General features: G+C 39.4%; 3 protein-coding genes across 4 annotated transcripts; 1 reads left to right on the forward strand and 2 right to left on the reverse strand.

The window, feature by feature from the left end:
• Positions 1-500: 500 nt before the first annotated feature.
• Positions 501-3,605, reverse strand: LOC106155868 (actin, adductor muscle). Its single transcript, XM_013530891.2, has 2 exons — positions 3,395-3,605; positions 501-2,046 (listed from the first exon to the last, which is right to left on the reverse strand). Exons 1-2 carry the CDS (start codon positions 3,518-3,520, stop codon positions 1,042-1,044), a joined length of 1,131 nt encoding a protein of 376 aa, XP_013386345.1. The 5' UTR covers positions 3,521-3,605; the 3' UTR covers positions 501-1,041.
• Positions 3,606-5,443: 1,838 nt separating this feature from the next.
• On the reverse strand, positions 5,444-8,467 carry LOC106155857 (uncharacterized). 2 transcript variants are annotated; one of them, XM_087004902.1, is made up of 4 exons: positions 8,308-8,467; positions 7,722-7,907; positions 6,804-6,854; positions 5,444-6,361 (listed from the first exon to the last, which is right to left on the reverse strand). In XM_087004902.1, the coding sequence occupies exons 2-4, from the start codon at positions 7,866-7,868 to the stop codon at positions 6,194-6,196; spliced, it is 366 nt and encodes a 121-aa protein (XP_086861028.1). In that variant the 5' UTR covers positions 7,869-7,907; positions 8,308-8,467; the 3' UTR covers positions 5,444-6,193. The 2 variants fall into 2 exon arrangements, with proteins under 2 accessions (XP_086861028.1, XP_013386330.1); XM_013530876.2 differs by having other exon boundaries at positions 8,312-8,458.
• A 2,955-nt stretch (positions 8,468-11,422) lies between these two features.
• Positions 11,423-15,810, forward strand: LOC106155835 (synaptotagmin-7). Its single transcript, XM_013530850.2, has 3 exons — positions 11,423-12,851; positions 14,239-14,359; positions 14,541-15,810. Exons 1-3 carry the CDS (start codon positions 11,724-11,726, stop codon positions 14,849-14,851), a joined length of 1,560 nt encoding a protein of 519 aa, XP_013386304.2. The 5' UTR covers positions 11,423-11,723; the 3' UTR covers positions 14,852-15,810.
• Positions 15,811-16,040: the final 230 nt, after the last annotated feature.

The following is a 16,040-nucleotide window of genomic DNA, read 5'->3' on the forward strand; positions in this document are numbered from 1 at the left end:
AACATTTTGATTAAAAAACAAAAACAAAATTAGCCTACTGTCCCTGGTTTCAGAGAGTCACTGCTCGTTAACCGATTTATCAAATTTCGTCTGGCCTTAATATAAGGAAAAATTCGCGTGCTGGAGGGTGCATTTAAATTTGACCCCACTACATCAGTACGGACTTCCCAGACAGTCATATTGATCCAGGATTCATATTACGGTTTAATGACCGAAACCACATGCCGATCCATTTGATCAAGAATCCAATGTTATCATAGGGGTTACTTTTGGGTTTTGTGCACAAAAATGTTCTACATTTCTGTGATAAAAGAAAGGCTTATACAACGGAGTCATTATATTACCGAAACAAACACGACCATCATTGTAGTTGTACGTTTAAAACAAATCATTTGTTGAGGCATCGTTCTCTCAATTACATGTATTGTTATCATCATCATTTTATGACAAATTTAAACTTACAATGAATTTTTTATATTGAAATAAACAAAAAACACAGATTGATAGTATTTACAGGTTTAATACTGTCCATAGCAGCATGTAAATACAAGACAGATCTTTGGAGGGTTAGCAGCAACGTATAAATAGCGTTACCACAGATTAAAAAGAACAATAACGTTAAACAATAGTTCTAGCTTTAAAAGTACAAAAATAAGACTATATAATACGTACAATTGTGAGCGACTAAACATGATAAAGCAATTGATTTCAGTGGCCATCGCTTTTTGACAAAAGCTTCGACACTTGGACGAAATGTATTACTTTTGATCCTCATAGCTTCACTAACCCAGAACCTTCGTTCCTGGGCTTGGACAAAATGCAAACAGCTTTACAACTTTTTATAGCGTACAAAAGTCAGATATGCGCGCAAATTCGTTGGGAAACGAAAAGGAATGAGAAATAAAATATGTTGAGATTTCACCTCGTCAAACACAAAAATAACAAAACTCTCTTCCACAATGTCACATGCAACACCAGGCAAATGTTCTCAATTTGAAGGATAAAAATGGATAAAGATAAAAACGAAATTAATCAGTTAATTTAGAAGCATTTCCTATGCACAATGCTTGGGCCAGACTCGTCGTACTCTTGTTTGCTGATCCACATCTGTTGGAAAGTGGACAGAGAGGCTAAGATGGAGCCACCGATCCATACGGAGTATTTTCTCTCTGGTGGAGCGATGATCTTGATCTTCATTGTGCTTGGAGCAAGAGCCGTGATCTCTTTCTGCATGCGGTCAGCAATACCTGGGAACATGGTGCAGCCTCCTGACAGCACGGTGTTCGCGTACAGATCTTTACGGATGTCGACGTCGCATTTCATGATGGAGTTGTAGGTCGTTTCGTGAATACCAGCAGCCTCCATGCCCAAGAAAGATGGCTGGAAGAGAGCCTCGGGACACCTAAACCTCTCATTACCGATCGTGATGACCTGCCCATCAGGCAACTCGTAGCTCTTTTCCAGTGAGGAGGACGACGCTGCGGTGCCCATTTCCTGTTCAAAGTCCAAGGCAACATAACACAGCTTTTCCTTGATGTCACGCACGATTTCTCTCTCAGCTGTGGTAGTAAAAGAATAACCACGCTCAGTGAGGATTTTCATGAGATAGTCTGTAAGGTCACGACCTGCGAGGTCGAGACGTAAAATAGCGTGGGGGAGGGCGTAACCCTCGTAGATGGGTACGGTGTGGGTAACACCATCTCCGGAGTCGAGCACAATACCCGTGGTACGACCAGAGGCATATAGGGACAATACAGCCTGGATGGCGACGTACATGGCTGGAGCATTGAAGGTCTCGAACATGATCTGGGTCATCTTTTCCCTGTTGGCCTTGGGATTCAGTGGAGCCTCGGTCAACAGGACTGGGTGCTCTTCTGGGGCCACACGCAGCTCATTGTAAAAGGTGTGATGCCAGATCTTCTCCATATCGTCCCAGTTGGTGACGATGCCGTGTTCAATGGGGTACTTCAGGGTGAGGATACCTCTCTTGCTCTGGGCCTCATCACCGACATAGCTGTCCTTCTGACCCATACCCACCATGACACCCTACAAAATATAAAGGAATTTTACTTTCAGAACCACTAAAAAAAGGTTGGAAAATCAATAAGCCCTTTATGACTAATATAAGAATATTCAAAGTATATCAAGCTAATATGAATTTATTAGTAAGAGGCAGCAATTCTCAATTGGTGATAAATGTGCACAGGGACCTCACATGTAGAATACCCTCCATTTTTGTAAGGACATCCATATGATTAAAGCTACCAAGGAAGTATATTTTACAGGTGTGTACTTGTTATTGTTCGTTTTGATTGGGAGGGGAAATGGGGCCTTTTTTGACTGGCACAATACAGTATTTTTACCGGCCCGGAAGTAAGCGTGCATAATGTTTTTCTTTGATCTTGACCTCACACAATCGATTCAGTATTTCCCACGACCGTCTTCAACGTCTGTTTCCTTCAGGTAGTGACTCACTCTGCAACCAGCTGCCGCATTAATTTTTATACAGTCACATGGGCGTGCAAACCATCATAGAGCAATCACTATATGCTGGCTGCCTATTTGGGTGATTGATTTACTAATATTTTGAATGAATGAATGAAAAAAGTCGACCCTGCAATGCAGGGGCCTAGATAATGCCATGGCAAGCACCACTTTCTCCTACTCGACATTAAAACGTGTAGTAATCTATTTGCTGGCTTTATGTCAAAACTATATTGTCCTCCCAACAAGATTGCCTTAAAAGGCAATGTCTATTTATAGCATTTCTTCTCAGCTTGGCTTTAGACCACGTGGTGCTGCGGATTTTTTTTCTCATCTCAAAACGCCCACATTAGGATTTCGATTTATGACCCTTAATCACTAATAAAAAGTCGACAACTATTGCCCTTAAAGCGTTTTAGGCTGCCGCTCAATGATCGGTGCGATCGAACATATTTGCTGTATAAATAAACAAGTCTGCTGGGTATGAATGAATGCAGAATTATTGCACGTGACTTGTTTGCATAATGAGCCGGTACCAGCAGTCTCTACGTTAAGCCATATGATTGAGGCGTTACCTCTATACAGAATTTGCAGGTGGAATTCACCTTGGCCACTTGTTAAATCTCAACTCACATTGTATTTACTTGAAGCAATGTATTAAAATCTGATGCGCCCTTCTTTCTACCAACCCATTCTACAAAGCATAACAAAGCTGCATGCTCTTCTGAGATTTAAGTGAAATGTTGTTTCATTTAAACTGCATGCACAGCAGGAAATAACAAACTGCGATTAAGAAGGCGCCGTCAGCCACCTGTACAGCCCGTGTTGAGTGCGATATAACAGGTGGTTAAAGTTAACCTGACAGACTTCAGTCAGCTGACAGCTAGTCCTTATGTTAACATTTCCTTACCTGGTGACGGGGTCTGCCCACAATTGATGGGAACACTGCACGGGGAGCATCGTCTCCGGCAAAACCGGCCTTGCACATACCAGAGCCATTATCAATGACCAGAGCGGCAACGTCTTCGTCACACATTGTGTATTAGGTTGGTAATAAAAGCTGGGGCAGATAAACGAGTGAGCTCGGTATGGCAGGTTGTAGTATACTAATGAGGAAGTTTTAAATATAACTCTTTTTATAGTCAGGGGCCTCCTCTTCTAGGAAAAAGAGCTAACGGTTCAACTCATATGACCATATATGGTATTGGACTTGCCATATATGGCAGGCCCTCCTTTCATGCTAGGCCATAAATGGACGCGCATGCGCGAACATGAAAGGGAACAACTGAAAAACAGTTGGCGTATATTTATAAAACAACAGATATGGCTTTAACGGTCTGCCGTTGGCTCTCTTTGGGTATGCATAGTAAACGGTTGTTTATATTTTGATTTGAATTTTGTCAGTGACGCTTTAACAGGTGGTTGACAATGAAAGGACATTTAATGCAGTATTTTCTTTCATAACTAACACTGTCTGATTGAGGGAGTCGACCTGTCGAGGAATCGAAGAAATTTGGCAATATATAATAATATCATTGGCTCAATGCCCTTATCAATAACATGGTGTAATCATGAGATCATAATGAAGACCTAGATATTTCTAGTGCGAGGGAATCAATACAACAGCGGCCAATACAACAATCAAACCGATGTTCTAGTTACTGTTCTAGTGGCAAATTAATTAAAACTAAAGTGAAGGCAATTGCAAGATAGTTTACACTGTGTTGTTTCACAACCACCCTGTTATACCTATGGTTGGTGTTTAGGATGGCTAGGAAATGTAATTTTTTAATAATAATACATATTAGGAATCTTATTGAAGTCAATTGCTGTTCCATTGTTGTGACAAAGTTTGCGATGCAAATGTCACCACTGCCCTCCATATTTTATCAGTCATAACTCAAAGGGTACATGGTGGCAGTTATGTTTTGTCTTTAGGGAATATTAATCATATAATAGCGACGACTGTTTCTATGTTCGCTATGTCATTCTAAGCATTCCTGGCGTGTTGTGAATTGGAGTCAGCGCCTGATATACACTGTTCATTACATTTTAGTTGAAAATAACGCAGTTGGCATCCAGTAAACAGATTGTTTACAGTACCAAAACCCCACCCATCCCAACTCATTTTTTTTAATGATGAGATGATTTGAAAAATATTCTGTAGTTGAACGTCTTTTCTATAGATTTAATATTGATATGTATACATATGTACATTGCGTGTCAAATACGTCGAAAGCAATCCATTAACACGGTTTTGTGATTACAAAATTACCTGGTTAGGTGGCAAATATTTCATGACGCAGCCTTTTTCGAATCGGGATGTGAAGCCATACAAAATCGAGGAAGTGATTTAGTGATTTAAAATTGAATACAGGCAGGCAAGCATATCTACAATACCGTGCAAGCATGCATGCTCGAAATTTGTAAGCAAATATGTGGACAATCAGGGCTTTCTTTTTCAGTCGAGAGGAAACTTTTATAGGACAAAATATAAAAAAGGAAAACGCTGAGAGAGAGGGGGAGGGGGGAGGGGCATATCCTGAATTGTCTGTTCAATACATGCTCAAATTAAGGGAAATTTATCATTTGAACTAATGTTCTAAATAAGACACTCGTTACGCGAAGGGGACAGGCGTCCTTCTTTATTATTTCACAGGAAATCTTAGAGTAGCAGAAGACGCCACAGATGTTTGAGCAGATGGTAGCGTAGTCTGTGACCTAATCTCCAGTCATCTCTTATGTTACCAACAAATGAATGATTCATAGACTGTCATGTATTTAACACCCCGTTTACATGGACACAATAATGTTGTTCACGTCTTGAAGAAAACAACGCCGAGGGACATAAAACCCGATGAACAGCTTGGCTCGTCTGTTTTATTTAAAATAAAAAATCCCCCCCCCCCAAAAAAAAAATCATTTCAAAAAAAAAAAAAAAAAAAAAAAAAAAAAAAAAAAAAAACTACCTGATTTATTCAATGATCTAACAAAATTGGCACGATTTGTCCAAAGGCTATGAATACACGGAACACTAAACAACACATCTCAAGTCAATTACCTGTCTGCAAATATCTATTGTGTAACTACATATCTTTAAGCTACGATAGCACACAAATGCACAACGCATCCGCTTTCTAGGTGGCTATCGCTAGAAGACGACGCCGTCGTCATGTTATAACTGAATGATTCCATTTCACATTCAGTGGTATCCTTGAAAATAATGACTGATGTAAAACGCTGCGATAATCCTTAGATATCTGCTAATGAAATATTGACAAGCAATGCACCAAATGTAACACGACAAAAGAAAAGCGTGTCCTAAACACAATAAATTCATTTCATCAAATTCCTTTCACTCCTAACACAATAGATCGTCTCGATAATCGAGATTGCACTCGCTTTGGCACAGTGGGTGTGAGCTATTTCCCTTTCTTAAAATCCATCCATAAATTTGACACGTATTTCATATGAAAGGGCTGAATGGAGCAAGTTCATTGTTATCTGATATATCCTAAATTAGAAAACGCAAAACTGAATCCTCCATATATTACAGCAGCATGACCGCCCGTCTACCACGCAGAGTCGACATGATAAACCGCCTGTTATCCTTCAGTAGAAGATAAACAGAAAGAAGGTGCTCAAAACAATCAACACTGCTTGAAGCTGGGTTTGATTTTAAAAAGTGTTTCCTTAATAAAATTGCATTTTAATATCTGTATGGCCGTCCACCGAAGTTAATTCCTCGGTGCTTGTCTAATTGATTTTTTCTAAATTTTTCTTCCATCTCGCGTTCTCGCTGGTGGTTCCAGGGTGTGTTGCTGTTACCCCGGGTGTCGTAGATATCTGGGTTCCCATACTGTCTGAGGGAGGCAGCCTAAGTCAACATAATGTGGTTATATTAATCATGTTAAGGTGCAATACTATAAAATAACTGAAGTGTGCCATTAAAAAAGACACTTAGCAGCCGTAATAATACTAATACATGTAAGTGCTTGTTTGGTCAACTGACATTTGATAAAATAGAATACTTGCATAGAATAAAAGGTCAGTAGGGGTGACTGGTGACAATAAATCAAATGAAATTAATTTTTAAGTTTTTTTTCTCTTCATGAATTGTAGTTACGTGGTATAATTGAAATCGTTTAAATTAAACATGAATGTTGAGAATCTCTGCTGCTGTGTTTCCTTTCTTTTACATGTAAATCAGACTACGAGATTATATAGCTTAATGCACTTTTACAACTTTTTGGTGGGTGTTTGTTCATTTTTGGATGTCTGTAAAATATGTATTATCTGCATGGACTAAATATACTCACCAGTTGCTGTTCCATATTCGCCACCTGGCAACATACGTCATATTTCCAGTTCTGAAAGCAATGAGTCAAATATTAATTGCATCAATCGAAGAATAGGTACATGGTTATTCGTGATATTGAAAAGAGGAAGGGGGCTAGAGTGATATGCATGACAGCAGGAATGTTAATTATGATGGGGTGTACAGGCCCGTAGCGGGGGGGGGGGGGGGGGGGGGGTTCGGGGGGTTCGAAAGAACCTCCCCTTTTGCTGGGAAAAGGTCCACTCTGGGTAAAATTTGATCTAGGTGCATGAAGTTTTTATGGGAAAAGGTCCACTTTTCAGAAAAAGAACCCCCCTTCTGAAATTGCTGGCTACGGGCCTGGTGTAATTGACCTGTTGGTATCCATTCCCGTTATACTGGTAGTTTCGAATTCTCGTGAAACAAGTTGTCTTTGTTTTGATGATAGAGAACTTGTTTGCCTCTGACAATGAAACATTGCATTTTCACATTTTGACACAGCATATTTTTTATAAAATAATTTTTTAAGTTGATATTGCAGTATTTGGATTGTACTGCTACATGTATGGGTTTCTAGACTAAAATGTGAGATTCTCAGTCAATAAAATGGTCAGATAGATGTTACCGTTGGCTGTCATAGCAACATACCAAATAAGGGCGATTTGCCAAGGGGGCTGGGATGGTAGAGTGGGACCCAGGTACTGTAATAGCTTTTTATGACTTTTCGGGACTACGTCGAAGTGAGACTCTTCAACTAATTGTCATCAGATTAAGTTTTGCTATGCCACCAGTATTTATATCATCCACCCTTTACCCTACGCAGTTCTCCACTTGCAAAGTAGTACACTGTCTGTCAAGTGCTTTAGTAGACCCACCCTTTCTTAAAATTTTCGGATTCTGCGTGATTTATTACATGTACCTGATACGGCTCACGTAGGTCCATCTTCCAATGCCTGGGCAACACCCACTCCTCCGAATGTTTCTGATGAACGTAATGGTTAGAGAGATGAAGTGGCGGGAGTCCCACAGAACTGCTGCTGCAGGACTCGCTACCGTTATGGGACATCTTGGTACAGCGTCTTGGGGCTAACAACACAGACTGAAACTGGAAGTATATTGAAAATTAACCCCTCGCAACTAAAAAAAAAATACTGTGACTTAACGTGGGAGCTCTGAGAGACCAAGCACTGAATATTTTACGAAAATATACCTCCCTAGCAACAATTAATTTCTGCACAACTCTGCTGCAATCCAGTAAACAAGAATAGCGCCAATATTAGGCATTTTGTTTGGTGTATTATACTTTGAATCTCGCGACGGGAAGTAAATCGAGTCAATCGTGCATTTTAAATTCCTCAGCATGCTGACAACACTGAAGCAGACTGATAAGTGAACAATATTAAGGAACCTATCACCTGTGACTTTAAAGTGTCATATATATATATATATATTACGCTGTGTTTGAACTTCAAATCAAGCAAGCAACTTAAATATCCACGACGTACTTACACTCCTCGCTGCAAACAGAGTTGTTTGTTGTTCGTGGACTCCCGCTAATTCTCAAGTTACAGTAATGGCCTAGTTGCTTGGCAAAACGCGCATTGTACTACACGCACAAAATAAAATAAACATATTGTGGCGCACTGATTGAATACTATTGATCGATATTTCTATATGCGCTATTCACTGAGGCAATCGTGTATAACAGGCTGTGGCTTTCATCTATTATAGAACAATCAATTAGGACCAAGAATCAAGATCAGGGCGAAGGTGAACTCGATATCGATTTTAGTTTGAACGAAGTGCGCACGCAGTATTGTGTTATTGGACTTGTATTGGATAATCCAACTGCACAGAAAAGAAAACGTCTCGTTTGTTTTAATGTTCGTTAAATTCAAATCTATGAAAGATCAACCATGAAAATGTTGTTCGTTTAGAATATGTAATCACTAGGCTTTAAACTTAAAAAGGCGTTTTTGTCTTAAATTACCCTCCACCTTCAATTAAAAATTTAAGTTTATGTTTTCTGTTACAAATAAAGGTACAAACCGAATAATAAAAATCATTTTATTATTTTTATTAGTATTATTTTAATTATTTTATTTTGCATCACTGTTATTAAGCCGGACATTGAAGGTCTCACTGACGAGTAGTTTTACTGAGCGTGACGGTGTTATTAGTCAGAGCCTACACAGAATATAGCAAGCAGACGAGTTACACAGCTTACACAGTCTACTTGGCTTTGTCGTCTGTCATCTTTCACATAAATATCATAATTGTTTGCCAGCAATCAAGGTCATATATATATTCTTCACCGTTCATCTTATACACTGTAAATGTACTGCATGTATGTTTTGAAGACCCCTTCTTTGCTTAAAATGAGCAATTTTCTTTGCTCGTTGAACTCAAAGGATCGATAATCTTGAACAGTAAGAGTATGCCCAGGCTATGAGCAACCCAACAGTCAAAGGCAGTAGGCCTACGGAGATGGACTCCTGCAGGGCTGATTGTAGGTAGTGAAAGTACTTTACAGATTTTAGTCCAAGAATAGTCTTGTTGACGTAACCAGACGACTCGCCTGCTTATAAGCTTGTAATGGGGACTGTATGACGTTTATGATTGTATGTTGCCTGGTAGGGTTGGGGGAGAGGGGGGGGGTCTTACCGTACATTGCTGTAGCGGAGATTTCTTTTTGCACCAACACATCCCACAAAACAAAACACACAGATGATCTCCTCTGAAGGATTTTTTTCTAGCGATGTCTTCGTGTTTTACAATAATTGCTTTTTATCTATATTTTGAGTCGGAGTTCGTCCTCACTTTTCATTTTAATCAATAATCACAGCAGATTAGGACACCATAAATCATAGAAGCACCCCATATTTCTTCTCCTCAGCACTGCAAATCTGCATCGAAACACCAATTTTTCGATAGCAATACTACTTAGGGGCTTATTTTTTAAATATCACTGGTGCTTGGTGACAGCTTTATGTTTTGCAGGACTTATAGTTTACTCGATCTGTGCAAGGTTTGGTCGCCATGTTTAGGTAGATTTCAAGGACGTATGGATTCAAAGGCATTTCATTAAAACTTGCATTCTTACTTTGTTCATGTGCAGAATCCATTAAGATCTTTTAAAAAAAGAGTTTAAAAAGTGAATAATGAATCCTTATTCTATTAAAGAAAATATGGGACTACATCATCTCATTCAAACCAAATGGAATTACAATTTGTTTTCATTCGGAGGCAAACTTAAATGCCACTGGCGACAATGTATCAACGTTGTCAAGATTGCCTGACTACTTGAAAAACCAAACTTTTACAGAGCTTATACAAGTGATGATACTCAAACAACTAAGTATTCTTGGGTTTAAACAATGTCACTGCAATCGATGTCAGTCTGTCACCTGTTATATTTGCCAACCTGTCAAAAATCAATTAAGCCTCAAGTCCATAACTCTTTTTGTGATTACAAGACGATAAAGAGTATTTCGCATATTCTTATATCGTGGTTCACTTATCTCAGATGTGAATCAACAACATTTGATTTGATTGATAAGGTCTCCACCCAGCCCTTGACGCCCCCTGTCCCATTTTTTGAAACCTTACAAGAACGGTGTTTTTAAATTGCCAGTGACAAAAATAAAATTGATTTTTATCTGGATTTTAATCACTTCTTACGTCGAAACATTCAAAAGAAATCTTGATTGAACTACTAACAACTAAAATATTGTTGATTTATGCAAAAAGAAAAAAGAATGGTAAGATAAAATTACACCCTCTTGTCATCTCATCGAGGGGGGCAACTAACTGCTTATTACGCACTTGTCACAAGTGGAGATAATACGATTCAAGATCCCCCACTCCCGCCCATAATTAATCTGAGAGTTTAGCGAGGATACAAAAGGACTTTCAGAAAATCGTTTTGTTTGCTGTGTCTTTTTCTTGTTGAAATAAATGTGCTTGCAATTGTCTTGCAAGGTGACAGAATGTTTTATCTTCGTGGTAGAAAACTAATAACACTTCAATATTAAAGTAATCCATCACGCTTCAAACAGCCTTGGTATTGATAAGCAAGTGAAATTTTAACGACATCGGTTCTTGACGGAAAGAAGAAAGTACAGAGTAAAAAAACAAACTAGTTAATACAGACAGCACGAGGAAAAGCTTCTAGGGTAATTGTTAATAATGACTTCTTAATCTCCATGTTGAGAACACCAACACGTGTGCCGCTGTAAACATTAGAATCCGCAGCGTGTGTTGCCAATACACGGGGAAGTATCCGTAGTGATTTTCAAGATTACACAGTGGCACGATCCATAAATTCTAAGAGGGCAGGCACGAAAATGAACAGTCTTATGCGATATGAATGACACTGAAAAGTTGCCATTTGAAAAGAAGCCAACAGTGTAACATCACAAATATTTGCTCATTTTAAGTATTTATGTATTTACATAATTGACATAAAATGTTTCAAATAAAGAGGTATAAAAAGAGGTGTTTCGTGAATAATTTGTAGAAATCCCATTTTTGACAGTTTTCAGGGCTTCCCCCCATACCAGGCCTCATCGCAACTACTTCCCTTGCACCTGAAATTAATCAGGTGGTTCCCACGAGATAAGATAATGGCCACCAAACCCAAGGTAGTTCATAAACTCCCTACAGAGGGTTGAGCGCTCCCCCGTCACTCTGCTCTGGCGTGTCTCGACGTAGAAAGATAACGACCCTCACCATTATCCAGCGACGTCATAGCATCAGGATATGTCACATAAATACGGGTAGTAGTTGAAGATGTCACAATATTGTGATTCGGGTAATTTACAGCGTCACACACCAGTAACCATGGCCTTGATGTTTTTAAAAAGATCCTGTTTCGTTTTAAAGGTATGTCGATACTTCCCCGTGCACCAGGAAAAGTGACATGATTTCAAACAAAATGGATACCACAACATATGACAAAGACAGCGATGTTCTAATCACCAAAATGCGGCATATATCAAGTTATCCAGAAGACTATCCGTCGTGGCTTTATCCTGCGGTCGGCGCTGTCACGGGGGTTTTGTTGATATTTTGCATCGGAATTTGCGTCTGGAAGATTTTGCTCAGCAGAAAAAGTTCACAGGCAAAACTTTCCATAGCGAATGCCTTTCGTCCGGGTGTGAACAGAAATCCCATCGACTTCATAGTGCCCATTTCTCCGACTTTCTCTGACTCTGACCTGGAGTCCGGGGCGCAAGTGGAACCATCTAGACTGGCACAGCGTCGATTCAGTCTCGCTGGCAGGGCACTTAATCTGTCACAAGAAGTGATTTCAGAAGAAGAAAGACGCTCTAGCCAGGAGACGGATTATAACAAACCTGTACCTCAGAAACCTATTGTTGCTGCATTAGCGGGCAGACGCCAGAGTGGCATTAACTTGGAAAACTACCTTGGTCATCGCAGAGCCAGTTCCACGGGGCTTGGCGGAGGTAGTTCAACGCCTGGTTCGGCGCCCGGCCCGCAAACCCCACGCCAGTACATGCGACGTGGTAGCTCAAGTGGGTTTCTACCCAGACGAGGCAGCATGAGCACATTTGAAATACAGCCTGATGAACTGGCTGTGCATTTGTATAACCCAGGATCCGACAGCGCTGATGAATACCACATGACTCCTACTTCTGCTCTTGGTAAAGTGTGCTTTTCCCTGGCGTACGACCGAAGTATAGAAAGACTAAGTGTTGAGTTGATTCGCGCCGTCCATCTTTCTTGTAAACAGCTAAAAGAAACAGCTGATCCATACGTAAAACTATTCTTACTCCCAGACAAAAAGCCAAAGTTTATATCTAAAATAAAACGGGGAACCACCAGTCCAATATTTGAGGAAACTTTTTATTTCTTTATAAAGCCAGACGATATCAAATCCCGCACGCTCCGGATGGTCGTCTGCGACTATGACAGGTTTTCCCGCCAAGTAGTGATCGGTTATATATCGTTCCCGTTGAAAGATGTTGACCTGTTGGCAGTTGACAAAACAGACGACATTTGGAGAGAAGTTACAGAAGACATACCGGTAAGCTGTCGATAATTTGTTAATGGGTTAAATATCGCCTATGGAATCAATTGTCACGTATCTCAAACCTTTAGCACAGGTACACAATCCTCCGGGACTATTACATAGACGATAAAACCAACTGTCATCATGTCTTGCAAAAAACAGTTATATCTACCCCCCCCCCCCCCCTCTGCCAAGAAGAGAATCAGACTTGTTTAGAATCGGTGTTCATGTTCTACATTCAATAGTATGAAAGCTAAAAAGCTTCAAAAACGGGGGGAATATTGCAAATAATTTTTTTATTTTCATTTATTTTCAAAATGAATTAATCCTAACACAAACAGAAATCAGTTTGAAAATCAGTACTTGAAATCAATGTCAATCTTTTTTTTTTCAAGCAGTAGTTTTTCAATCTAACTGTCAAACAACTTAATGTACATGCCATTCCATCTACGGAAATTTAGCCGCGCCGTCAGCTGATTCAGCGGTAGGTCCGTGTAGTTTATCCAGTGAGCACAGATGCCACCGTTTTGCGGTGTTGACTTATCTTAAATATTGTGTACACTCGTTCTAAACTTAGAGCCGCTAATCGATATAAGTTCTGATTAAAGAAATAACGGACTTTCAAAATTTTGATGACAACTTAGCTTATCAAGTTAGCAAAACAAGGACAACTTGTCAATATTATCATTTAATGTTTGCTGTCTGGTGAGCTTTGAAGATAGTTGCTACCCAATTCGGAGACCACTTTCCTCGCGGTGAGCCTTTACGATGACTTCGTTGGGGTATCAAAACAGCTTCACAAATACATGTAAACACACACGATGAGTTTGGTTTGAAATAAAATTGCTATTTACTTCAATATATTTTTTGTACGTGGTTGATCGATATAGTAGAGAGAGGCGAACGATAAAATCGAGTTAATGTCCTGAAAGTAAACATTACACGGTTGCCTAAATCTACCAATTGACCCACCTCCTAAATAAATGTCTTGCTCGGATATTGAGAAGCATACAGATTTGAGAAGCAACTAGAAATATAGAATATTCATAGGGTTGCCATTTAATCGAATGAAGATTTCATTGTTTCATATTATCTGCCTCTTGGTCACATTGTAGATTTCATAGTTAGTACATTGATTGGTTTTCATGGCTATATATAAATTGTGAGAATATAGCATGCAGGGACCATAAAGACCGCGATAGTTAATATCAATTTCAAAAAAATTGAAACTAACATCACGATTTCTTTGCTTTTGTATAATTGAAGATCCCGTCTTTATTTGTTTAATGAGCTGACTTAACCCAATGTACATTGTATTATACATCAATGGAGAAAAATATTTCAAAAAATGTTATGCTTTATAAACTATTGAGTTTTTAGGATATGTTTATATTTTTATCAGCGTCAGCTGTATCGAGGAGAAGTCCTGCTAACCCTATGTTTCGACTCGCACGTCGGTTCCCTAACAGTTGGGATCATTAAGGCGAAAGAACTGCAGCCGCCAGAGGCAGAGAGAGAAACAGGTATTATCTTGTGTCGTTCAACTTAAGTACAGAGGAATATGTCACTTGATTGTAAAGAATTGCAAAAATATCAGTCTAGATTTTTTGTTGATATCAAATCTAAGATAAAACTGTTATTTAATAGCAAACGGATTTGAATGTATTTTCAGAAATGTGTTTGAGCGCTCGATTTCTCTTCCAGCGGGAACGTACTTCAAAGTTTCTCTCACGGTAGCAGAAAGAGTCATCAAGGCCAAAAGAACCAAAACGCACCGTAAAACGCACAACCCGGTCTTTAACGAAGAGTTCGTTATGACCGTCCAGCCGTCACTGGTCAACCAGGTCAGCATCATGGTCTGTGCGTGCACGAGGAGTGGACTGGGCAGTTCGCGCCTGATAGGAAAGACGCTGGTTGGTCCCTTCATGTACGCCACGGGACAGGGGTTTGAGCACTGGCGAGACATGCTGTCTTCACCGAGAACCCCAGTGGCAAAATGGCACGTGCTGTCATAATAATTTTAAAGGATTTACCGTTATTACAACGTTACTTATTGCTTGTGTTCACTAGCAGCTTTGAACATATTTAATACACACCATTCTGTACGTACGGAATGCCAGGGTATAACGTACACTTTCATATTGGAAGCGGCTACATAGATTCAGTGTCCCAGTATTATCTTGCCTGCATGACCCTACCAGTTATTAGTACATCTGGGACAGAACGGGGTTTTCGTCATTCTGTTATTTTTCAAGGCCTGATGTCAGGGCCTACATATCCCCAGCTAGATTCAACAAAGTCTTTCCACCTTCACCGTGTCATATATTCAAGCACGCCATGCAAACTTTATTAAGTACAAGGTGGTAATAATTGAGGCAGAGTAGCACTTGAAAACAAGGTATCAAAGCTGTAAAATGCACAGACTAAAATCAGTAAACGGAACTGGTAATTATTAGAAAGCACCAGGTGAAATATTAACAATAATCCTGCGAATTTAAGGATAATATAATCTGCATAAAATTAATGCTTTGGAGAATGATTTATAAACTGTGTCTTTATCTTCTGCTGTATTACAGCAAACAGGAGAAGCAAAGCTGTCAAATGGACAGGCATACATATGTCAAAGGGTTAATCACATAAAAAAGTTTAACTAGGAAATGGCAAAAGTATAGACAGAAACATTGCAAAGACCCGAAGCCGGAGAAGTTTGGTACTGTAACGTTATAATTAGTAGAGAAAGAGATAGAAAAAGGAGTTCAAAAGAAAGTAAAAATGAAAGAAAAAATGGACAATTGCACTTTGCGTGAAAATAACTTAATAAAGGACATACTCAAAAAATAAAAAAATTACTCCCCCCCCCCCCCCCCCAAATGTAAAAAATGGCTGTGTTCGCAAAATTATTTTCAGTAAAACTTAAGCCATAAGACAGCCGTTAGACAAACTGTTTAAGTATGGGAATAAAATATGCCAAACATGCAGGTGTGTTGATCACCTTCCACACAGTTGCCATATTAAAAGTTATGTTTGTTTGTTTGCACACAGGAAACCTAAGTTAATAAATCTAATAGATAACAAAGGTAGTTGATCTGAAAAATTGACGTGTGTTTGGCCTTCGAAACGTAGTCCAGCAGACGATATTGCAGCGAAGGGACATTTTTATGCTCCCGTTTACATAGTAAAGTTGTGCATGGATCACATAGAAGC

Source organism: Lingula anatina, chromosome 2 (genome assembly GCF_051362555.1).
Source record: "Lingula anatina isolate TDL-2025a chromosome 2, LinAna3.0, whole genome shotgun sequence".
Lineage (NCBI taxonomy): Eukaryota > Metazoa > Brachiopoda > Lingulata > Lingulida > Lingulidae > Lingula > Lingula anatina.

Excerpts from the sequence above, each read along its gene's own strand:
- LOC106155868 (XM_013530891.2), bottom strand. The coding sequence starts at position 3,520 with ATGTGTGACGAAGACGTTGCCGCTCTGGTCATTGATAATGGCTCTGGT. Across the intron at positions 2,047-3,394 it reads TGGGCAGACCCCGTCACCAG|GGTGTCATGGTGGGTATGGG; the intron begins GTAAGGAAATGT and ends TATATTTTGTAG.
- LOC106155857 (XM_087004902.1), bottom strand. The coding sequence starts at position 7,868 with ATGTCCCATAACGGTAGCGAGTCCTGCAGCAGCAGTTCTGTGGGACTC. Across the intron at positions 6,855-7,721 it reads ACCTACGTGAGCCGTATCAG|AACTGGAAATATGACGTATG; the intron begins GTACATGTAATA and ends CATTGCTTTCAG. Across the intron at positions 6,362-6,803 it reads CGAATATGGAACAGCAACTG|GCTGCCTCCCTCAGACAGTA; the intron begins GTGAGTATATTT and ends ATGTTGACTTAG.
- LOC106155835 (XM_013530850.2), top strand. The coding sequence starts at position 11,724 with ATGATTTCAAACAAAATGGATACCACAACATATGACAAAGACAGCGAT. Across the intron at positions 12,852-14,238 it reads AAGTTACAGAAGACATACCG|CGTCAGCTGTATCGAGGAGA; the intron begins GTAAGCTGTCGA and ends TATTTTTATCAG. Across the intron at positions 14,360-14,540 it reads AGAGGCAGAGAGAGAAACAG|CGGGAACGTACTTCAAAGTT; the intron begins GTATTATCTTGT and ends TTTCTCTTCCAG.